The 24,754-nt window shown below is 34.2% G+C and overlaps 1 protein-coding gene across 1 annotated transcript; it reads right to left on the bottom strand.

Moving 5' to 3' along the window:
• Positions 1-8,903: 8,903 nt before the first annotated feature.
• LOC149530917 (UPF0481 protein At3g47200-like) lies at positions 8,904-17,835 on the bottom strand. The gene is made up of 3 exons (XM_089808269.1): positions 17,719-17,835; positions 16,037-16,077; positions 8,904-10,506 (listed from the first exon to the last, which is right to left on the bottom strand). Exons 1-3 carry the CDS (start codon positions 17,833-17,835, stop codon positions 8,904-8,906), a joined length of 1,761 nt encoding a protein of 586 aa, XP_089664395.1.
• Positions 17,836-24,754: the final 6,919 nt, after the last annotated feature.

The following is a 24,754-nucleotide window of genomic DNA, read 5'->3' as shown; positions in this document are numbered from 1 at the left end:
GGTAAGTTTGATGAAATGAGAATGGAAGAAGGTGAGAATATTTCTCAATATGTTGAAAGGATAAAAGAAGTGGTTAACGCAATAAGAGGAGAAAATGGAAAACTAGATGATGATAATGCTTTAAGAAAAATTTCATGAACATTGCTACCTATGTATGCTATTAGAGTTTCAAAAATTCAAGAACTAAGATGTATTCCATGGAATAAGCTATTGCTTGAAGGTCTAGTAGGTAGACTCACTAGTTATGAGCTATCTAACTTTGATAATTATGAGCCTAGAAAGATTGGATCTACTTTCAAAGCTAAAGTGTCATTAAAGGAATTGATGAGAAGAAGAAGAAGAAGAAAAAGAAGTATGTATACAGTGAAAATGATACAAATGAGGAGGATGTTGAACCACTTGAAGCACTACTAGAAAGAAGATTCCACAAAGGAAAAGGCAAGTTCAAAGTTAAGCTATCCTTCATTATTTTCAATTGCAATGAGGTTGGTCATATTGCCACTAGATGTCCAGAAAAGAAGAACTACAGAGGTGGTGACAAATACAAGAGTAGAAGAGATGAAGACAACAAAGATTACAAAGACAAAGCCAATAAATCTTGCTACATTGCTGAAGAAAATTATTTTGATGAACATGATGATGAGGTAGTATATGTTGCAATGAAGGATGAATTTGATGAAGATGATGTATGTAAACTCATGACTTGTATGAATAAGAATGATAGAAGTATCATTAACAGTGGATGTTCACATCACATGACTAGCGGCAAAAGTAAGTTCATTGCCTTGAATTTTATGATAGAAATAGTGTAAGATTTGGTAATGATGCACTTTGTTTGATAAAAAGAAAATGGTTTTATCAAACTCACAGATAAGATTTTATGTGACAATGCTTACTATGTTGAAGGACTTAACTATAATTTGTTGAGTGTTTCACAACTAAACAATTTGGGATGTGAGGTTGAATTTGAAAAGAAGATTCCCAAGATATATGACACAAATAGGAACCTGATTAGAAAGTGTGATCAAACTAGGAGTAATCTATTCTATCTTGATCTAGACGATGCTACTTCTTTTGTTGTAAAATTTGATAATGTATGTCTATGGCACAAGAAGTTATGTCATGTTAATTTTGATAACTTGGTTAGTATCAATAATATGAAGAAAGTTAGAAGTTTTTCTAAGTTGAAGAAGCTTGATAATGTAATGTGCAAACAATGTCAATTAGGCATAATGCCAAAGTCAAGTTTAAAGAGTAAAATTTATACCTCTAAAGGAATACCAGAGATTGTTCATTCTAACTTATGTGGACCAATTGATGTACAAAGCTACAAGAAATACAAGTACACAATGCTTTTTTTTTGTGACTATTCTAGGATGATGAGAGTTATGGTTTTGAAACAAAAAAATCTTATGCTTTTCAAATATTTAAGTGGTACTTAGCAAGAGTTAAAAAATAAATAGTTAAATGTCTAAAAATTTTGAGATTTGACAGAGGAGGAGAATTTACATCAAATGAATTTGAGATGTTTTGTAATGATAGAGGAATCAAAAGGCAGACATCTTCCCCTACAACCTCTCTACAAAATGGAATAGCTGAAAGAAGGAATAGATCTATAATGAATTGTGCTAGAATTCTCATGATGGAAATGACTTGATAGCAAGTTACAGTGACTGCCAAGTCACACCCTATGAATGTTGAGTTGTATTCAAGAATTGAACCACATTCAGATGTCATGTTATAGAATGAAATAGGAGTGCATTCTGATTCTGATATTAGTACACATGAAAGAGAAGTTGAGATAGCTAACAGAGGTGAACACAGTGATTCTAAAGTTGAAACAAGAATTGAATAAACAAGAGCTAAACCGAAATTGTCTAAGTATGTCAAAAGACATCATCCTGCTGCTCAAATCATTAGCGATAAAGATGCTAGACCAATGACAAGAAATAGACTAAGAAGTGAAACATGTTTTCTGAGAATAAAGGAACCCAAATCAGTAAGAGATGCATTAGAAGATGTTGATAGGTATAATGCCATGGAAGAAGAGATTGAACAAATAGAAAATAAAAAAATATGGAGCTTAGTTCCTAAACTAGAAGAAAACATGTGATTGGTACCAAGTGGCTATTTAGAAACAAGCTAGATTAAAATGGAGAAGTCACAAGAAACAAAGCAAGATTAGTTTGCAAGGGATATGTAAAAGAAGAAAGAATTGACTACGGAGAGACATTTTCCCCTACTACTAGATTATAAGGAGTAAGAACTCTACTTGCTTATTCTGCATACAAAGGTTTAAAAGTTTATTAGATGGATATTAAATCTGCATTTTTGAATGGCATATCAGAGGAAGAAGTTTACATAGAATAGCCAGAAGGTTTTGTTGATGTTAACAATAAGAACATGTTATGCAGACTACACAAAGATCTATGTGGATTGAAGCAAGCACCAAAAACATGGTCTGAGAGACTTCATAATTGTCTTATGAAGATTGGATTTGAGAGGACTAATGATAACAACAATCTGCACATGAAATCAAGAAATGGAAAAGGTATTTTTTTATCTAAAATATTTATTGATGATATCATATTTGAATGTCAAGATGCTTTACGTAAGGATTTTGCAAATTAGATGAAGCAAGCATTTGAAATGTCTATGTTTGGAGAGATCAATTTTTTTGTGAGTATATCAAATGAAATATGTTATATACATCACTTAGTCAAATTATGTCAAGGAAATATTGAAAACTTTTGGATTAGAGGATTCTAGACCAGTAAGTGAACCTATGGTGTTAGGACACAAGTTCTCAAAGAATGATGATTTAGCTAAGATGAAACAAACATTGTACAAGTCTATGATTAGCAAATTGCAATATGTAGTACATAGTAGACCTAATATTGCATTATCTAAAGGGATAGTTGAAAGATTCTCTACTAATACCAAGGAAAATTATTTAAAGGCTATGAAGAAAATAATGAGATATCTTAAACGAACAGAAGAGTTTGGTCTATACTACAAGAAGAATGAAAATTTTTAATTGAGAGCCTACATTGATGTTGATTGAGCTGGAAACATTGATGAAAGAAAGAGCACTATTGGAGGACATTTTTTCTTATGAAAGAGACTACTTACATGGACTAGTAAGAAAGAAAATTGCACTTCACAATCTACTGTTGAAGCTAAATATGTTGCTACTGCTATAAATTGTACAAACATTGTATGGATCAAACAACTACTCAAAGGAATGAAGCATGAAATCATAGAGTCAATGATACTTTACTATAATAAAACACATGCTATCAATATATCAAAGAATCTAGTGATGCACACAAAGACAAATCACATTGCAATTAAGTATCATTACTTGCGAGAGTTAGTTCAAGATAAAGAAGTGAAGATGGAATATGTTAGCACAAAGGAGAAAATTGTTGATATCTTTACAAAATCACTACCTAAGGATGCTCATGAGTATCTATGAGGTAAACTAGGGGTGATATCCCTATCAAATGCTATCTAAGTAAAAGGAGACATGCCCTACATCAAATAAGCTGATGTTCATAGGATACACATTGATGCAAAGGATTTTAATTTAGGAGCTACTTAAAGTAATCATAGAACTAAACCTTCAAATTAGTCACAAGAAAGGTGATAGAGGGAGAAATTGAAGAAACTGAATAAGCATATATCTGCATGTTTAAGATAATAAGTTATTAGTATATGTCTTTGGCATTGTTATCAAAGAGGGAGATATTCTACTAATCAAAAACTAGAACATATAGGGAGATATTCTACTTATCTAGAAGGAGATAGATCAAGCTAATATAAATGTTGAAGGAGAGATATCAAGATATTGTTGTCAAGGAGATAGAGAAAAATATAAGATAGAGGGAGAAATCCTAATCTACCTAGTTAGAGGAAGATATAGTAAGAGGGAGTTATAAGAAAGAGTTAATTTTGTAACCTAATTAGAAGGTATAAGTTTTTGATAGAGGGAGAGATATCAATACAAGTTTTCTTTTTGGTATTGTCTTACTACTTTAACCTAGTCAATTTGGTTGAACAAAGTTGTTTACAATTTAGTTGATTTGGTTGATCAATTTGGTTTGCCATCAATGCCAAAGATGGAGATTGTTGAGATCTGATTGAAAAGATCATTGTTGAAAAAGATTGAAGAGAGGGAGATTGTCAAATAAGATTGTGTGTTTCAATCATTTTTTTGTTAATGATGTCAAACCTACTAATTCCTGGCAAGATAACTACTTATAAAATTCACGTACCATTAATTAGTTGATTGATGAAGAGGATTTGATCAAAAGATGTAACAATAGCACCTAGAGGAAAGGTTGAGTTATAATTATGTAATGAAGTACAAGGATCAGTTAAGATAGTGATGACATGATGTATTGATAATCTACTTAAGGTTACAAAGGCTGGTTACACTTAGAAAGTTTCGAATAATAGGTTACACAAAGTTTGTTTGCCAAGCTTGACTGAGTGGATAGTAGGTGCCAAGCAAAGTCAATACAAGCCAAGGAAAAAATTAGTTGGAGCTAAGTAAAAGTTCATTCTAGTGCAAGCTAAGCAAAATAGTTGATGATGAGTAAAGTCTAGTTGATGTCAAGCACAAGTAAGCTTTAGTAGGTGCCAAGTAATTTTAAAGTGGATGCCGAACAACGTAGTATGTGTCGAGCATCAAAAGGTTGATAATTCCAAGTTGCTACATTATTTAAAAGATCAAAGATTCAATGAATTTGAGCTAACAAGTTTTTTTTCTTGAATTTTGTGAACCAGGTATTGAATTTGAGGTAAATTATTTTTAGGAAAATTCAAAGTTGATGAGCTGGTAGTATTTTATTTGAGGTAAACTATTTTTAGACAAATTCAAAGTGGACTCTAGGAGGAGTTTCTAGAAGAGATGAGATATGAGGTGGATATATTGTATCCTACCTAATCCATTTGAACCCTAAAATTGGATGATTAAAAATGAGTGGCAAAATATATTAAGTTCTTATTTATAGGAATGTCTAGTCATGAAACAATGTTGTCATGTGTGAGAACCTAAGGTAGACAAGGAGTCAAAGGTTTTACTTCGTCAAGTGATCTAAGAGAAGAGTTTGCAATGGCATGTTAAGCAAGAAGACTTGAGGAGATGAATGCTTGAAGGGTGAACAAGCTATCAATGCTACAAAGTATGAAGGCCAAGCAAAATTGAGGATTGAATAGAGATCTATAATCTACAAGAGAAGTTGTAAGTTCTATCAAATTAAAGCCTTACTATTACCCTATAACAATTGAATTAGTCTAGGATAAATCCTTTCAATTAAGGTTGACCTAATAGTCATTTGTAAATCCTTTAACTAGGTGGCTTTCCAAGTGAATGGCCTAAAGTCCTCTAACAAGGCTCACTTCTAATAGGGTGGTTGAAATCTTTTAATAGGGTTGCATTTACCAATGTGTATTGTAATCGTTAATAGGGTTGGCCTTTCACAAGGCATCACTCTAGAAGAATGAAAAAGAGTAGCATGTTACTGGTGGTTTTTGCCAATTGGATTTCCATGAAAACCATTGTGTCAAGTGTGTTGATGAATCTGTTTTGTTTCATGCTTTATATTTTTGCAAGTTAATTTGACAGTAAATTACAAGCTTGGGTGATTGCATAATCTTATGGATGCATGCATAAGTATAAATGTTTTATGGGTTCACTAAGCTGTGAAATTTTTTATTTATACATCTAGACCTTGGATAACTAATTCAACCCACCCTAGTTGTTTTAAATTATTCCAGCATTTTGTATTTACCTTGTGGGCTATGTGTTTTCATTTTGTTTAGTCTAATTTCCTTATGTGAGCACTTTTGGGAGCTTATTTCCTATCGATGAGTTTCTATTGTTCATGAGTATAAATAAAATAATTTTTTATTTTGTTATTTAAAAAAAATGTGCCAATCAAGAAACCCTTTTGTACATAGAACCAATATTGTTTAAAAAATATCTTCACTAAATAATCAATGGAGTGGTGTGGCTACTCCAAGAATATCTATGTTTTACCTTAGCAAATTAATGAGACAATTTCATAGATTGTTACACTAAGCCACATAATGATACCAGCCTTTAATAAAAAAATATGGCTGCCATATCTTTTAGGGAGATCAACTACACATGGGAATTTTAAAAAGGAGAGGCTTGTGCTAGAACACTTGGGAAAGAAAACACCTACCTACTCTAATCTAGTTGGCAATCAAAACATAGGGTAATGTTAATTAGGTTTCAAAAATATCTCGCCCTCTTTCCTAACTTTTGTGCTTGGTACAACCTTAAATTTCACTTTGGGATGGCCTTGTGACAAATAGGGGGCTATTTGATATTTATTTTTATTTCTATAGGAAAATATTAAAAAATGAACATAGTGGGATGTCTCCTAGAGTCAAAGAGAAAAAGAAAAAAAAAAGGTTCATTGGGGTACTAGAACTTTGTGTCTTGATGTGGACATAATTGATTTGATTTGATGATCCTTTAATTTTGTTTTGTTCCTTATTGGGTATCCTTGTGTTGGTAATATACATTGTCAAATATGACTCTATGTTGGGGCCTCATTTACTATGTTGCTAGGTAGTGACATCTTGAGGTATCTTGTTCTAATTCTTTCTGAGGGTGAGCTTGGAAAAAATGATGAACATAAAATCATGAGCTAATCCTCAAATTAGACACTACTACCCCACCATTCATCTGCCACAAGTCCCAAAGACACCCTATTGGCAATTTCCATTTTTTTCCAAATAATAGGTGATATTTTTAGTGCCTAATTGATGCAAAAAATTACAAAAATGTGCTCTTTTTGAAGGTTCCCTTTGTTTAAAAGGAGTCGACTGCCTTCATAAAAAAAAGAAAAAAATTATTTTGGTGAGGGGGTTAAGGGCAACATAAATCCTACAAAGCTGGATCTATAGATTATTTCTTCGAAAATAGGGGATGCACTATCCCAAGTGAACACTAGCTAGCTCATCTCTATTGGTAGATACACAACTTGGATGTTGTCATAGCCTAAGTTGATTTACATAGGTTCTTTTGGATGTATCACAAGATCTCTCACACATTGTCACCATGAGATCAATAGTCTCTATAGGGACGATAGAACTTCATGACCCATAGTGAAGCTTGACATCTCCATTTGAATGGTTCCGTAATGGAATGATGCAAATGCTCTTAGTTTATGTGATTGAAAAGAGGACCACATCTTTATACATAATATCTCATTACATGCCATAACACAGGGTGCTTTATATAGACTTATTTAAAAGATGATATGTGAAAGAGACCACTAACTATTATTTAATATGAAATTTGGGTTCCACTGGGCATGCTTGACAATTTTATCAATTCCAAAGAGAATTATTTTCAAAAAGGAAAAATTAGGAAGCTCAACATATGGAGTACCTAGTGTTCTATAAAGAGTGACCTCTAAGACTATAGAAGTTTACTTTTCATTATTAGACTTAGAAAAGGGTTAAAAAAATTAAAAATAAAAGAATCTATGTTACAAGGTTATGTAGCAAGTATTTTTAGTATTATTGCACACTCATAGAAAAACCTAAGAAAAAATTTACTTCCTTCAGGTCCAAGATGCCTTCCTTGAAAGGTAGACATGGTATGAATGAAAGAGTTTTAATGAGGGGAAGGAGATACCTACAGGCATGTAGCTTGTTACCAATGTGTTAAACTTTGTCTAAAAATTCAAGTCTTCGAGGTAGTCTTGAACCTTGAACTTCAACTTTTCAAAGGTTCAAAAGCTCAAAGTGCTTTATGAATTTATTTACTTCGGTCATTTTTACCTTGTAACAAAAGTCTTAGTATTTGGAAATTTTGTGAGGGGGCCAATATTTTAGCATAATGTTGTAATTTAATTTATTTTTAAGATATATTTTTTAATGACATGGAAAATTATTTAAGTCATTAGATATATCAAATTTATGCATTTATATATTGGCATGTTAAAATTGAAATTAAATTATAGATAGATGAAAAATAAAATAAATAAATTTTTTATTTTATTTTTAAATAGTAATAAATATTTATTGAAACTAAGATATCTTTTCTAATATTCCATTAAGTAGTTCCACTTTGTTCAATTTTATGTTTACATTTGATACAATTCATAGACAACATACTCAAATCTTTTTGATCATAACATTTGTATTTTTAGATGTAAAGTTTGTTCAACAATATTGAAGCTTTTAAGAGACATTTCATCTCATAATAGAAGACAAAAACAGTGACTAATATTTCTTTTGTTAGCTTTACAAGAAAATTGTAATTCATTACCATTGTTAAGTAGCTAATCTACTTTACAATAACATAATCATATAATACCAAGTTCAATACTCAGTGCCCTTATTCAAGAAGCAAACAAGTGATTATCTCTTGCTACTATGGCTAAAGGAAACCCATTCTTTATACATATGAAATTAATCATTAAGTATTTCAAGAAAATTCTTGTAATTCAATTTCAGCACCAAAATAATATTATTATTTTTGGTTAACTACATGTACAAAAATTAAAGGAGGCTATGGCGACCACTGGTCCATAATGGGACGTGTAATAGATTTGGGTTTTACTATAAAAAAAAAACGTAATAGTGACTGACAGATATCATAATATGCCACACTTTCTACATTTAAACAAAGAAATTAAACTTAGAAACCACACTGGTCAAAACCAACTATCCAAACTTAGTCCATAGATCTGAATGCAACCTAAAAGTAGTGGCCAATTCTAAAGTAAACAAGGATGATAAAATCGATCATTGGATATTCTCTTTGTTTTGATCGATAACATTGACTAGTTTATTGATTACTGAAAATTCTTGCTGGTAAAAGAAAGTCTTCTCCTACAAATGAAAGACGGAGTTCAGGAAGAGGAATGAGAGCTGCAAGTGAGAAAAAGGCATAAATCTTGCCCCACCGACAGCAAGACCAGCAGCACGGCAGCCATGGCACCAGCGAGATGCCATGGTTTTGAAAAATAAGCATTTACAAACTCACTCCACAGTTTCTTGTACTTTCTTCTTGTATATTTATGTAATCCTTTTCTGACCTCATCAATTGGTTTACAACCCTGGAAATGGGCAATCCCTTTAGCCAAGTTGAAAAGATCAGCCACTTCCTGGTTGCTTCCAAAGAAATTGTTAATTACCCCGGACTTTCTGAGCACTGCAACATCCTCTTGGTCCTCAATCAGCTCATCCATAAGTAACATAAACTGAATCATTGGTTTTGTTCCATACCCTCCAACACCCACTTCCATTGCACCAATGCTGGCCATGAGTGGAGATAAAACTGACGTTATCCTTATTTGTGGGAAGTACAACACCGATGTTTTCTCATCAAACCTCATCCATCGAATGGCTGAAGAATATTCGAACAATCTTGTTGGATGTTGCCCGACTGCCCTTTCTATGTCTTCACATAACACTGGCTGAATCTTCACTCCTCCACGCACCAGTTCTGATGCGGTTGGAACCTTCAGATACACAGTGTTGCATGGCATCTTATTTCCCGAGGAAGAGAAACGCCCACAAATGGCTTTCATTGAATTAACCCGTTTCCCATAACATGTCTGCCTGTGAGTCTGAGATGAATGCTGCAAGTTTAGCAGTTCATCATTGGTGTAGGAGCTATACTGCTCGTCGCCCACCATGGAGCGGTAGACTACTTCCAGAATATGTTTCTTACAATACATTTTGTAAGAAACTGTAGCCTTCCACATAAAAATTTCATGTCTAATTGCACTTGAAATCAACATATTCATTAAGTTTTCCACCTTTTGTTTCGCAGCTCCAGCAGAACCCATCTGGATTTTAAGAATATCCTTCAAAACCCAGAGAGGTATCTGATTTTCAAATAAATGTATATCACTCATCAGTCTCTCTCTCATGGGATTTTGAAGATCGGCATCAAAGACTGCATCGTACTTCCACTTAAATGAACTCACTTCCTCATCATAAAAACTCTGGGCATACTCTAACTGAGATACTTGTGTAATTTCACATATATCTTGATTATTGCTGCTAACTTTTATATAATTAACGAGAAATTCATAAACAAAACAGGCATCTCTGGTGATCATCCATGCTAATTCCATAGAAGTGAAAGGAATAACTTCACCGTAAAACTTCCTTATCTTGCTGTCCTTGAGCAGAACATGCTGTTCAACAATTGACTTGATAGAAACATTTGGATTTTTCCTCTGGATCCTCTTCTGCATCCTTCGAACTGCCTCAGATTTGGAATTCTCCATGCCTTGTAGCTCCTTCTTCCCATAATGAAAAGGGCCGATGGAAACAAGATGGGGAGTGTACAAAGCATGTTTGTAGTATGGGGGTAGCCTTGGCACTCGGAAGATCTGAGCAGAGGATACGTCTGGTATATCCTCTTCATTTATTGTCACATCACAACCCACTTGAATTACACAGCTATTCTCAATATCATTGCAGTTGTCAACTCTTCCTATCCTTTCTCACAGTTGTCCTTTACAGAGAGCATTACATAAATTACACAGCTTTTATCAATATCATTGCAGTTGTGAGCTATTACCATCCTTTTTCATTCAACTTTATCAAGTGATTGAGGATCCTTTACAGAGAGCATTACATAAATTACATATGTATGTGGAGATCTACTTAAAAATGTCGTCCCCAAGTATTGCGATATCGCCAATTTTTCTTTGCAGACATTTCTTTTGTTGGCCAGATTATTTTCACTCAATCTTTTTATTGAAACAATTACTCTTCCCTCAGTTGACCAGATATTTCTGGTCTGATGCTCTTTGTCAAAATGCATTTTTAATTACTGGAACGAATGACAAAGAAATAGAGTTGGATACGTCTGAATGTTTCTAATAATGAAAATTCATTTCTCGTTAGAAAACGTGAGTTGGAAGAATTCTGTCTAAAACTTCCCTTTAGAAAAACGTGAGTTGGAGGAATTCTGTCTAAAGCTTTCCTTAGAAAAGTGTCGTATTGATGAAAAAGCCATTAAATAATAGAAACGGTTTCATAATTTAAAATTTAAATGTTAAGCCTTTTTAATGTTTTATTTCTCGTCAAAGAAATATGAGTTGAATAATATGCATTTATGATATTAGTTGCAAAATGTTTTATTAGTTCCTGGCAGGTAACTAATGCAATCAGTGGATGCCACTCTTTTGATTGATTGCGCCAATCAAGTAATTGAATTTTTTAGAAGTACTGATTTTATATAATGTTTATATTTGTTATTGAAATATTTATTGATTATCTTTTTTTTTTTTTTTATTCAATTGTTATGTTCTTTGAATGAGCAATCAGTATTTTGGAAATTTTTTCCTTCAATTTTTCATTTGCCAATGCTTTTAATTTTGTCACCTAGGAAAAGACACTTTTCTACCATTATGTGACTTGTGGGCTGTCAACATTATTTGATACAGACAAGTACATTTACTGAGTATGGTCTTAGTTTAAAATAGGCTATAAAATATTGTTTGTAAAGTAAATAATTAATGTGCATTTACTAAGTATGGTCCTAGTTGAAAATAGGCTATAAAGTACTGTTTATAAAGTAAATAGTTAATCTTGTTCTATCTATTTTATGGTTGAATGAGAATTTAGTTATTGTAACATTAACTTTCCACACAATGTTACTATTGCAATGTATGTCTCCACACACACACATATCCATTTGTCTGACTACAGAGTATTTGAATTAAATTATTTGTCTGACTGCACAGTATTTTAATTAAAGTATACAATCTTCTGTTTATTGCAAGATATCTTGAAAAATGGTTGAATCAGATATGGCATTCTTAATGTGGGTGTTCATAAGTTAGAAATTAGAAATAGAGATATGAGCATAGGTGTATTGTTATTCAATTGAGATAAATTTGCAGAGTTCTTGGTTCTTATCAGGTATGCATCTCTTTCTCTACACATTGTGATGACCGATTTGCTTAAAATCTATGATAGTTTTTTTCCTATGTTCGTCAACGCATTTGATTTCATTGAGGTGTAGGATGCTTGTTGTTTCTATTTTAATGTCAAATCTAATGTCCTCTGTAGTAATTTCTAATTACCTGAATGTCCTCCAAAGTTCTTTTCCTAGTGGTGAGGAGGGTTTAGGTTGGGTTGTTTGTTCTTACATTTAACTTGTTTAGGGTTTATGTTTTGGAGAACTTAGTGCAAGTTTTTTTAAGCACTCATCATTGAATAAGGTATGGCTTTTGACTATGTTTGTTAAACATCATAATGTCTATCTTTATGCTTTTTTTTGTTTTCCTATAATCCTGTGTATCACCTACATAATTATTTTTGGATGTGCAGCATGGATCGACATGCTTATACAGAACTTAGTGCACCTCAATTATTAATTTGTCTAATACTTCTATTTTTTAGAATTTGGATAAAATTTCAAAGATGAATTGGACCATCTGTTACAAAAGCTTGTGTTTTTCCATTTTTTGGGTTTAGGCTTAGGGCTTCAATAATTTTAATTAAGAAAATTACTTTAGAAGTACTTTTAGAGTTGTTTGGCAAGGTCAAGGGGGTAATTTTATCGGGCGCTTGCATCTAGTGTCATCCCTTGGCCATAGAGAATCAGACATAGAGTTATACAATTAAATTAGTGAATCTTGTATCAGGGTCTCCATTCTAAAATCTGGGATTAGTTTATGGCTAATTTCATATTTGTCTTCTTCACTCAGTTTTTAAAGTGTTTTGTGCCTCTAAGTTTTCCTGAACAATAAAACAATTTGAAAGAGCTTTGTGCACCAAAACAATATATTTGCCCCAATGCCACTATTGTTCATAGGATTTATTAAAAATATTCTATAGATAAATGTGGCTAAATATGACTTTATTTTCGGATTTTCGATGGTTTCATGATTTAGGTTTTAAAGGGACTATCTACTTAGTTGTAGATTAGGTGCATGTCATCCATCGCACAATCCTTGGACACATGCCTTTATTTGTTCATTTGGAAATCCACACTCCTGTGGAGAGTGATGCAGCTTCACTTGTTCTCCACTATTGGGGTAAATATACCTAGTAGGTTGGATGTTGTTTTCTACCCAATTTAAATATATTATTGTGCCCCCTTAAAATTTGACCAAAGTCTCTTTCATAATAGCCTTCAAGCTCACTACTTGACCTCACTCCACTCAACAAAATGGAAGGATCGATGCTATTTTGTCTACTCTACTCATTATCTATTTGAAAGTACTTGATTTGGATAATATCATGAGCATTGTAAGGGAGATAGAGATGAATGTTGTGAGGCCTCGCCCCGACCCATCACAGCATAGTGATACATTACTATTATTTTGACACTCACGACTCGAGATGTCGAGACATTATCTGATGCTTAGAACATATTATATTATTTCATGTTGTGTGATGTTACTTTTAGATATTTGATGTTTCTCATTCAATGTTTTATGTATATGTATGTTGATGAAATCAGTAAATGTAGGATCGATAATTTGATTTAAGAGATTTTAATGGTTAAGAATTGAGAGAAACCCTGAATAATTTATTGATGTATGTTTTAATTTATATGAATTCCTAATACGTAAATACATATATGCATATTATTTTATGGGACTACCAATGTGTGCAATGAGTGTGCAGATATTTTAGCCGAGAAACTCGATGGAGGAATAGAACTGATCCCTATGTGCTCATTGTGGAAACCTAGTTGTTCATAATTCAAGTATTTTATTGTGAGATGTCTGAATGTGTCTTTGTATGATTAGTAATTGTTAATGTTCTTACTGTGTTCTTTTAGTGTCGCTTGACACTCATGAATTTGCATATGTTCTTCAGTGTGCTAATTAGGGTTAGCTATGTAACCTTTGGACCTAAGTAGGATTAAGTTAGTGTCTTTTTGCTAATTTAGTTCTTAATCGAGTTTAGTCACCCTTAATCTAGATTAGTGCTTAAACTACATTTTTATAGTTGTTAGATGGTCTTAATTATTTCCTAGCTTTTGTTTGGTTCCAAACATATTTCTAAGGCTTTAAAACATGAAATATTTATACCCAGGGGGTATGGGTATGGGTTGGGGGTCTTTTCCAACCCCTAAGCCCCTTTTATTAACTTTTGAGATCACTCAAAAAGTCTCTTTTTGCCTTTGTGCGAAAATTGACTATGGCTACAAGGAGTTGCCTCACCTCACCTCCACTCAGTGGTTAACCATAGTATGGGTTGAGTTAGGAACTTCTAGATTTGTAGGTGGGTGGGAGAAGTTATCACTTTTTTTGGTGGTTGAGTTTGATGCTTATTTAGAGGCCCTTCTTGGAGTAGTTTAGGGGCTACCAAATCTCTATATTTAGGGAGGAGTCTTGGAAGATTAAAGCAAGGAAGGGAAAAGTTCTACTCAAATTTTTTCATTTACCATTACCTCTTTGTGAAGGTAGGAGTTTTCATCTCCCTTGTTCAGTTTTTCATGCTTGTTTCATGCTTATCCTATGGTGTTGTTATTTGGATGCTTGTATGTATGTTGGGTATGTTGGGAAGGATTGCAACCATGTTTTTTTTTTTTTTTTAATGTTTTCCTTTCATGTTTATGTTTGAATTTTGATTTTTTCTTGTATGGGTGTTTTGGTATTACCCACCCTTAGATAGGGCAGAAGTGACCAATTTTGGGAAAGGTCTTTTTAGTTGGACTCCAACAAGTGTAGAGTCTCTTCTCAGGATGAGAAGAGGGAGAGAGGGTAGGGTGTTATGAGCCCCTACCTGTCAGCACAAACCTCGTATGAGTTTGGTGTATTAAGATGGAAGAATGGAAGTTCTTGGTTTATAGCCCCAATTGGGCATCTATTTTGTTATTTTGTCTAACTTCTCCTGTTGGAAGAACCCACCTTTCCCTAGTTATTATTCATTGTGAATCCTATTGTGAAAAAATTGTATGAATATGCATGTTTGATTTGTCTCTTGGTCATGCTTGTTGTCACCTGATCAGATTTTGTTCCCTCCACGATTCTTAGAAAAATGATGCAGAAATTGTTATGGAACCCCTGACGAGGGTCATGAAGGAAATTCAATTAAATTGTTGTAATTTTGGAATTGGAATCCTATGTAATTTGAATTTAAAAACCTTGTTTTAATGGCAACGACGCTAGGTTTTCTTCCTGTTTCTTTCTTGGCTAAGCCTTTCAATCAGGTTTGCCAATAAAAATGGTGATTGAGTATAATTTCTTATCATGTGATTTAATCATAATTTTCAGTTAGATGGATGCACATCAAGAATAGGATAAATTGATGATAGTTTAATTAAGAAAAAATTTCAAGTTTCCTTATATGTAAAAAAATGAAAATTATGTTAAGGAAAGAAAAATGGTTATGGTTGATAGTTCAATTCAAGTTTGTTTAAGAGATCAATTAATCTGGTATTAATGTGACACAAACTATTGAATCTCTATGTTAAATCCATTCAAATAATATACCCCTTCAAAAAAAAATATATACATTACTTTGTAAATCCGCACTTAAAAAAAATAAGACAAAAAAAAAAAAAAAATTCTATCCTAAAACCAAATAGCCTTTGGAATTTGTATGGGGAAACAAATTAAATGCCCCTTTGATAACATAGAATATTCTCTTCAAAATCCTCTTTTAAATCATTTTTATAATCTTGTAAATAAAAATTAAAATAATAATAATAGAAAAATATGTATAAAATAATTTAAAACTAAATATCCTAATATCTATTCTTACCTATAAAACTTTATGTGTTTAATTCATACCCATCTCCCCCTTGGCCATCACTTCTAAATATGCACTTTTAAAAAGGTTTTTATTAAAAGTTTTTAGCAAGTCAAACTATCATCATGAAAGATGATGTCATTGTCCCCCATCCCATCCCTTCTCTGCAACCTGGGCGCTCACATGAAAGGGGAAAGCAATAAAGTTGATTTTTTTAAAAAAAAATTGCAAGCAATTTAACTTGGTTTTCTCCCACCTTCTAATCTACTTGGGTCTCTTATTTTTGGGGGGTCTACCAAGGTCTTACCTTGGGCAGAGCGTTGTCCCAGGTGCAGCGCTTGGGAAGCGCTGTCCATGATATCAGAATGTGACAGTTCAACATTAATGACAAAAAAAATGGTATTTGTGTCTAGAATTTGAAAATGATGTAAATTGATGAAATGTGTAGAATTGGATGAAATTTATGCCTGTCATTTTTTAAAAAAATTTTGAGGAAGAATTTATTCATTTCTTTTATTTTGAAGTCCCTTTTTAAACTATAAAAAATATAGGGTGTAGTTCCCATCAAAAAATAAAATGCAAATCATCTTTTTTTGTTTTGATTTGAAAATATCTTATAGATGACATGTATAACTAGTGCACAAAAAAGAAATAATTATTTTTCATCTATATTTTCTTTGTTATAAGTACTCAAGCTCGACCTTCCCAGAAGCCAACAATTTTTTCCTCCCATCAAAACTTCCCAATCAAATCTACACCTTCTTGAGAAAAAATTTCATATTCATGAAGAGGACTCTCTCCTCTAGAGATAAATATAATTTTTTTCTTTTTTTGGTATGATTTACTATTTTTTTTCCTTTTTTAAGTGAGCATCTTTTGAAATGTGGAAATATCGAGTTATAATATTTTGAAATTCTAATATATTATAACTAATCAAAACACTCAAAAATTTATATAATGATGATATTGAATCTAAGATCTATAAAAGGAAATTTTTAGTTTTTGAATAAAATTGAGTTTTGATAGAGAAATGAAATTTGACCAAAACAAGTTTTGATATCACAAACAGTGACACAGATCTATGCTTTTACCTGTTAGTAATAGGGTTAGTGTTAGGTTAGTTTATTTTGATAGTTAGTTTAATTTATTAAAATTAAATTAGTTTAATTTAGCATGGTAGTTTAATTTAAGTTAGTTTAATTTCTTAAATTTTTAAGTTAGTTATAACTATTGTTATTTGTTTGAAGTTTTTTTAAAAATGTTAATATATATTTAGTAGTATTAGTTTAATTGCATGTTTTAGTTAGTTAGTTTTAATTTTATTTAAGTTTTAAAGTTAAGTTTTATTTAAATATTACTCACTTATTTTCTATATGGTTAGATCAAATTTAGATTTAGTTAGTTTAGTTTTAAGTTAAATTAGTTAGTTGTTATTTAATTAAATTTATGACTAGTTTAAGATTCACATTAATAACATTTAATTTAAATATTGGGATTAGTGTTTTGTTTTAATTGTTATAATTGTTTTAGTTTGTCCTAATTAAATATAGTATGGAAAAGGTTAATTGGCTATTTAAAATAGGTTTAAATGGGGGTTTTATTTGATTAGATTTTACAATTAATCTAAACCTAAATTCATTTAAATTGTTATTTAAATAATTTTCACATATTGTTGTAAGTTAATGTAAAAGCATAACTTTTGTTGAGATCAACTTAATAACGAAAGTTTCAAAATCTTAACGATGCATTCCTCCACAAGAATTTTTAAAGCTAAGATGTAATGTAGAGAACCTTTACTTAAAATGTGATCACAACCATATCAAACTTAGAGCATTTTAATTATTAATTAAAAAAATAAAAGTGTTTTTGCCTCGTAGTTTGGGCATGACATTTTGGTATCAGAGCATGTGTTTCAACACTAGGAACCTTAAACCATTGTGCTTCCTAAAATTAACTCAAACCTTTAATTGTGTAGATGCCTCTTGTTACTCGAAGCAACCGGCGAGGCAGAGGATGTAGGGCTAGGGGTGGTAGAGTGGGACATGAGGATGGACCACGTCCACCACCACCTCCACCTCCACCACCACTAAAATCATACCAGGACATTATAGATGCACTTCATACTTTGATCAGTGTAGTTCAGCAGATTCCAGTAGTGGAAGTAGAGGGACCCAGAGGAGGTGGACTCAGAGTCAGAGAGAGGACTAGGAGTCCCCCATCGAGACAGATAGAGGGTCAGGGTGAGCACAAGGAAAAGTCAATACACTAGAGAGGACCCCCACTTGACAGACCTCCTAGACGTATAGGAGATGACATCAAGGAATTGATTCAACTTGGGCCACCATTATATATTGGTTCCACTGAGGGAATAGTAGCAGAGACATGGTTATAGAGCCTATAGCGGTGCATTGGATTACGACCCTATGGGAGTAATCTAAAGGCATGCCTAGCAGTTCATCAGTTGAGAGCGGATGCCTCCAATTGGTGGCATCAGGAGGAGACCATAGGAGGAGGATGCATACCCTCACATGGTAGTCTTTCCTAGAAAGATTCTGAGAGAGGTACTTGTCAGAGCATTTCTGACAGAAACAAATAGAGGAGTTTCATTCTCTTTATCAGAGAGGTCTTACAGTGGCTCAGTATGAGAGAAAGTTTCTCAATCTCCTTCCTTATGTGGAATACATGAAGGATGAGAAATTATGGGTGCATCACTTCATCATGGGTCTAAATTTCTCACTTTAGGGCCTAGTTTGGATGGCCTTCCCTACCACCTTAAGATAGGTAGTGGAGATAGCACTAGTTGGTAAGGATACTCGAGGTAGGCAGGAGTCACGGGATCGGTCTCAAAATTGAAACTCTTCCTAGCAGAAACCCCCTTGGAAAGGGAATCAAAACTATACAACAAGGTCCTCTAAGGGCCAACAATCTCAGCAGCTGAAACCACAGTAGTAGCAACAGTAGTAGAAACCTTCTCAGGGTTATCAGGGCTCCAAGCCCAAGCATTGGTAGTCATAGGGTCCCAAGAAGGATCAGAAAGTATAGGCCACATAGTCACAGTCAGTGAAGACTCAACAATCTTCTAGGGGTGGATACGGTGGATCTAGCAGGTCAGGAGGCCCACAGAGTATGGTTCATCAGGTGCACAATCTTATACTCGAGGACCATGCTACACTTGTGGTGGCATGGGTCATATAGCTAGGGAGTGTTCGCAAGGACAGGCGTCCAGTGGTTAGCGTAGGGATTTTTTAGAGCCAACAGTTGGTGACATGGGTAGATCCCATAGAGTTTTTGCCACGGTTGACAACCACCAAGCTGAGCATCAGGCCATAGTTATTGAGGCTACAAGTATTATACAAGGCCGCATGGTTGCAGTTTTATTTTTTTCCAAAGCTACTGACTCTTTTATATCTCCATATGTAGTGGAGCATTGCGGGCTAGTGGCAGTTAGATAGGATGTTAGTTGGGAACTAGAGTTAGCCTCAGGGCCAGAGTGTCAGTTAGTTCCATGGTGCAGAATTGTCAGATGCAAATTGGAGACATGTCCATAATGTCTGATCTACACATTACCCCTTTAGGTTCTTATGATGTTGTTCTTGGCATGGATTGGCTTTATGCCCACAGCACCAAGATGGATTGTTGATAGAAGAGGGTGGAATGTCTGGATGATGATGATATCTCTAGGGAGATCTTCAAAGTGAAGAGACCTATATCCCTTCATATGATTTCTGCTATGCAGCTTAGGCGGTGCATGCAAAAGGGTTGTCAGTTGTTTGGTAGCTTGTCGAAGTGTGCATTCTTCAAACCTGAGATACATTATTTGGGTCATGTCATATCAGATGATGGAGTCTTTGTAGACCCATCAAAGATTAGGGCCATCATGGATTGGCCAACACCCACCAGTGTTACTAAAGTGAGGAGCTTTATGGGGCTAGCAAGATACTATCAACATTTCATTTCAGGATTTTCTAGATTGGCACACCCCCATCACATCTCTTCAGAAAAAGGGAAGAAGTACGATTGGACAAAGAAGTGTGGTAGAACTTTTCAAGAGCTCAAGAGAGCCTTCACGAGTGCACCAATTCTTGCAATACCAGATCCTGTTGAAGATTTTGTGGTGTGCACCAATGCATCTTTAGATGGTTTAGGGGCAATGTTTATGTAGGATGGATGACCTATTTCCTTTGAGTCTAGGAAGTTGAAGACTCATGAAATCAATTATCCTTCTCATGACCTAGAACTTGCGGTAGTGGTTCATGCCTTGGTGAGATGGTGACACTTCCTTCTAGGTCATAGATTTGAGCTTCATTCTGATCACCAGAGCTTACAGTACATATTTTCTTAGCCGAATCTTAATGCTAGGCAAAGAAGGTGGATGGAGTTTCTATGTGAGTACAATTTTGATGTTCATTACATCAAGGGAAAAGTGAATGTGGTTGAAGATGCCTTAAGTAGAAGGCACCATGAGCTTTCATCTATGACTACTTGCACTGACATGAGAGAGTGGATCTTGCAGCACTTACCAGCCAATGAGCTTTATGTGGAAGTGAGTCAAATAGTGCATTCTCAAAGACCCTTTCAAGGGAAGTATTCAGAGTATTCCTTGGAGTCTGACAAAAATTTGCATCATGGGGGACGTATGTATGTACCTTCCATTGGGGGTTTGTGCGAGCTCATTGTACTTAAGGCTCACAGAGCACCTTATGCAGTGCACCCCGGTGTTAAGAAGTTGCATGCAGATTTGAGGCAGTTGTATCACTAGTCAGGAATGAGAGTGTAGATTGCTAGCATAGTTGCAAGATGGCTTGAGTGCCAGAGGGTGAAGGCAAAGCACCATCATCCCGGTGGGCTTCTTCATCCACATAAAAATTACAGAGTGGAAATGGGATACTATATCTATGTATTTCATTGTTAGTTTTCCTATGTCATCTCACCGCCATGATGCCATTTTAGTGATAGTTGACACGTTGACCAAGGTTTCCCATTTCTCACTTGTGCCTACTACTTTTATAGCATGAGACATAGCTTAGGTGTTCTTGCAAGAAATTGTCAGACTTCATGGTGTTCCCCATAAGATCATCTCTGATAGAGACTCATTGTTCACTTCTTCATTTTGGAGAGAGTTTTAGGTAGGTTTGGGCACTAGGCTCAATTTTAGTATAGTGTACCATCCTCAGACTAATGGTCAGACTAAGCAAGTGAATCACGTTTTGGAGGACATGCTACATATGTACATGATGGACCATCAAGTCAATGGGAGGAGTACCTACATCTTGTTGAGTTTTCCTATAACAATGGGCACCATTCCTCCATAGGTATGCCATCTTATGAGGCCTTGTATGGAAGACCATGCAGGATGCCCTTGAGTTGGGATAGGATCGAGAATTGAGTATCTATTGGTCTCCAGTTAGTAAAGGAGATGGAGCAATAGGTGACCCTGATTAGACAATGCCTAAGAGAGGCACAGGATAGGCAGAAGAAGTATGTTGATGTGAAGAGGATAGATCGAAAGTATCATGTTGGTGATAGAGTGTTCTTGAGGGTGTGACCACACAAGAGTCTAATTCAATTCGGAAAGGGCTCTAAGTTGGCACCCTGGTTTATTGGACCATTTGAGATCCTAGAGAGGATAGGACCTGTTGCATACCATTTAGCTTTGCCACCTAGCCTATCACCCATCCACGATGTGTTTCATATTTCTGTACTTAGAGGATACATTTATGATGAGTCTCATATTATAGATTGGGATGCTTTACAGGTGGAGTCGAATAGACAGCTAGCACTAGAGCCTATCCATATTATTGCCTGATACACCCTAGCACTTCGAGGCCGAGAGCTGGACTAGGTTAGGGTCCAATGGGATTGTTACGATGAGATCATGGCTTCATGAGAGGATGCAGCATAGATGCGATCTCAGTACCCTTATCTTTTTTATGAACTCTATGAGGAAGTTCATGCCTAGTGGGGGAGGATGTGAGGCCTCGCCCCAACCCATCATAGCATAGTGATACATTGCTATTATTTTGATAATCATGACCCGAGATGTCGAAACATTATCTAATGCTTAGAACATATTATATTATTTCATTATGTGTGATGTTACTTTCAGATATTTGATGTTTGTCATTTAATGTTTTATGTATATGTATGTTGATGAAATCAGTAAATGTAGGATTGATACTTTGATTTAAGCGATTTTAATGGTTAAGAATTGAGAGAAACCCTGACTAATTTATTGATGTATGTTTTAATTTATGTGAATTCCTGATACTAATAACATATGTGCATGTGATTTTATCGGACTACTAATGTGAGCAATGAGTGTGTAGATATTTTAGCTGATAAACCCGATGGAGGAACATAATTGATCCCTATGTGCTCATTGTGGAAACCTAGTTGTTCATAATTCAAGTATTTTATTGTGAGATGTGTGAATGTGTCTTTCTGTGATCAGTAATTGTTAATATTCTTACTGTGTTCTTTTAGTGTTGCTTGACACTCATGAATTTGCATATGTTCTTCAGTGTCCTAATTAGGGTTAGCTGTGTAACCTTTGGACCTAAGTTAGAATAAGTTAGTGTATTTTTCCTAATTTGGTTCTTAATCAAGTTTAGTCACCCTTAATCCAGATTAGTGCTTAATCTACATTTTTAGAGTTGCTAGATGGTCTTAATTATTTCCTAGCTTTTGTTTGGTTCCAAACCTATTCCTAAGGCTTTAAAACATGAAATATTTATACCCAAGGGTTATGGGTATGGGTTGGGGGTCTTTTCCAACCCCTAAGCCCCTTTTATTAACTTTTGAGATCACTCAAAAAGTCTCTTTTTGCCTTTGTGCAAAAATTGACTATGGCTACCATGAGTTGCCTCACCTCACCTCCACTTAGTGGTTAACCATAGTATGGGTTGAGTTAGGAACTTCTAGATTTGTAGGTGGGTCGGAAAAGTTATTGCTCTTTTTGGTGGTTGAGTTTGATGCTTATTTAGAGGCCCTTCTTGGAGTAGTTTAGGGGCTACCCAACCTCTACATTTAGGGAGGAGGATTGGAAGATTGAAGCAAGGAAGGGAAAAGCTCTACTCAAATTTGTTCATTTTCCATCACCTCTTTGTGAAGGTAGGAGTTTTCATCTCCCTTGTTTAGATTTTCATGCTTATGCTATGGTGTTGTTATTTGGATGCTTGTATGTATGTTGGGTATGTTGGGAAGGATTGCAAGCATGTTTTTTTTTTCTGAATGTTTTCCTTTCATGTTTATGTTTGAATTTTGATGTTTTCTTGTATGGGTGTTTTGGTATTACTCAGCCTTGGATAGGGCAGAAGTGACCAATTTTGGGAAAGGTCTTTTTAGTTGGACTCCAACAAGTGTAGAGTCTCTTCTCAGGATGAGAAGAGGGAGAGAGGGTAGGGTGTTATGGGCCCCTACCTGTCAGCACAAACCTCGTATGAGTTTGGTATATTAAGATGGAAGAACATAAGTTCTTGGTTTATAGCCTCGATTGGGCATCTATTTTTGTATTGTGTCTGACTTCTTCTATTGGAACAATCCACCTTTCCCTAGTATTATTCATTGTGAATCCTATTGTGAAAAACTTGTATGAATATGCATGTTTGATTTTTCTCTTGGTCATGCTTGTTGTCACTTGATTAGATTCTATTCCCTCCACGGTTCTTAGAAAAGTGTTGCAGAAATTGTTATGGAACCCTTGACGAGGGTCATGAAGGAAATTCAATTAAATTGTTGTAATTTTGGGATTCAAATCCTATGTAATTTGCATTTCAAAACCTTGTTGTAATGTCAACGACACTGGATTTTCTTCCTAGTTCTTTCTCAGCTAAGCCTTTGAATTAGGTTTGCCAATAAAAATGGTGATTGAGTATAATTGATTATCATGTGATTTAATCAAAAATTTTAGTTAGATGGATGTACATCAAAAATAGGATAAATTGATAATGGTTTAATCAAGAAAAAATTTCAAGTTTCCTTATATGTAAAAAAATGAAAATTATGTTAAGGAAAGAAAAATGGTTATGGTTGATAGTTCAATTCAAGTTTGTTTAGGAGATCAATTAATCTGGTATTAATGTGACACAAACTATTGAATCTTTGTGTTAAATCCATCCAAATAATATATCCCTTCAAAAAAAAATATTCATTACTTTGTAAATCCACACTTAGAAATATAAGACAAAAAAAAATGTTGTATCCTAGAGCCAAATAGTCTTTGGAATTTGTATGGGGAAACAAATTAAATGCCCCTTTGATAACAGAGAATATTCTCTTAAAAATCCTCTTTTAAATCATTTGTATAATCTTGTAAATAAAAATTAAATTAATAATGACAATAGAAAAATGTGTATAACATAATTTAAAACTAAATATCCTAATATCTATTCTTACCTATAAAACTTTATGTGTTTAATTCATACCCATCTCCCCCTTGGCCGTCACTTCTGAAGATGCACTTTTAAAAAGGTTTTTATTACAAAAATTTAGCAAGTCAAACTATCATCGTGAAAGATGACGTCACTGTCCCCCATCCCATCCCTTCTCTCCAACCTGGGCGCTCACATGAAAGGGGAAAGCAATAAAGTTGTTGTTTTTAAAAAAAACAAAGTTTGTAAGCAATTTAACTTGATTTTCTCCCACCTTCTAATCCACTTGGGTCACTTATTTTGGGGGGTTTTGTCAAGGTCTTACCTTGGGCAGAGTGTTGTCCCAAGTGCAGTGCTCCTGTCCTTGGGAAGCATTGGCCATGGAGTTGGGTGTAGGAGGTGTAGGGGGGGGGGAAGGGGGTTAGTTAGGTTAGGTGTTAGGTGTTGGATGTTAGGTGTTAGTAATAGGGTTAGTGTTAGGTTAGTTTATTTTGATTGTTAGTTTAATTTATTAAAATTAAGTTAGTTTAATTTAAGTTAGTTTAATTTCTTAAATTTTTAAGTTAGTTATAACTATTGTTATTTGTTTAAAGTTTTTTCTTAAATGTTAATATATATTTAGTAGTATTAGTTTAATTGCATGTTTTAGTTAGTTT

The sequence above is a fragment of the Cupressus sempervirens genome, chromosome 11 (genome assembly GCF_028749045.1).
Source record: "Cupressus sempervirens isolate cs-2001-9-10 chromosome 11, ASM2874904v1, whole genome shotgun sequence".
Classification (NCBI taxonomy): Eukaryota; Viridiplantae; Streptophyta; class Pinopsida; order Cupressales; family Cupressaceae; genus Cupressus; species Cupressus sempervirens.
This window is presented reverse-complemented; position numbering and strand designations above follow the sequence as displayed.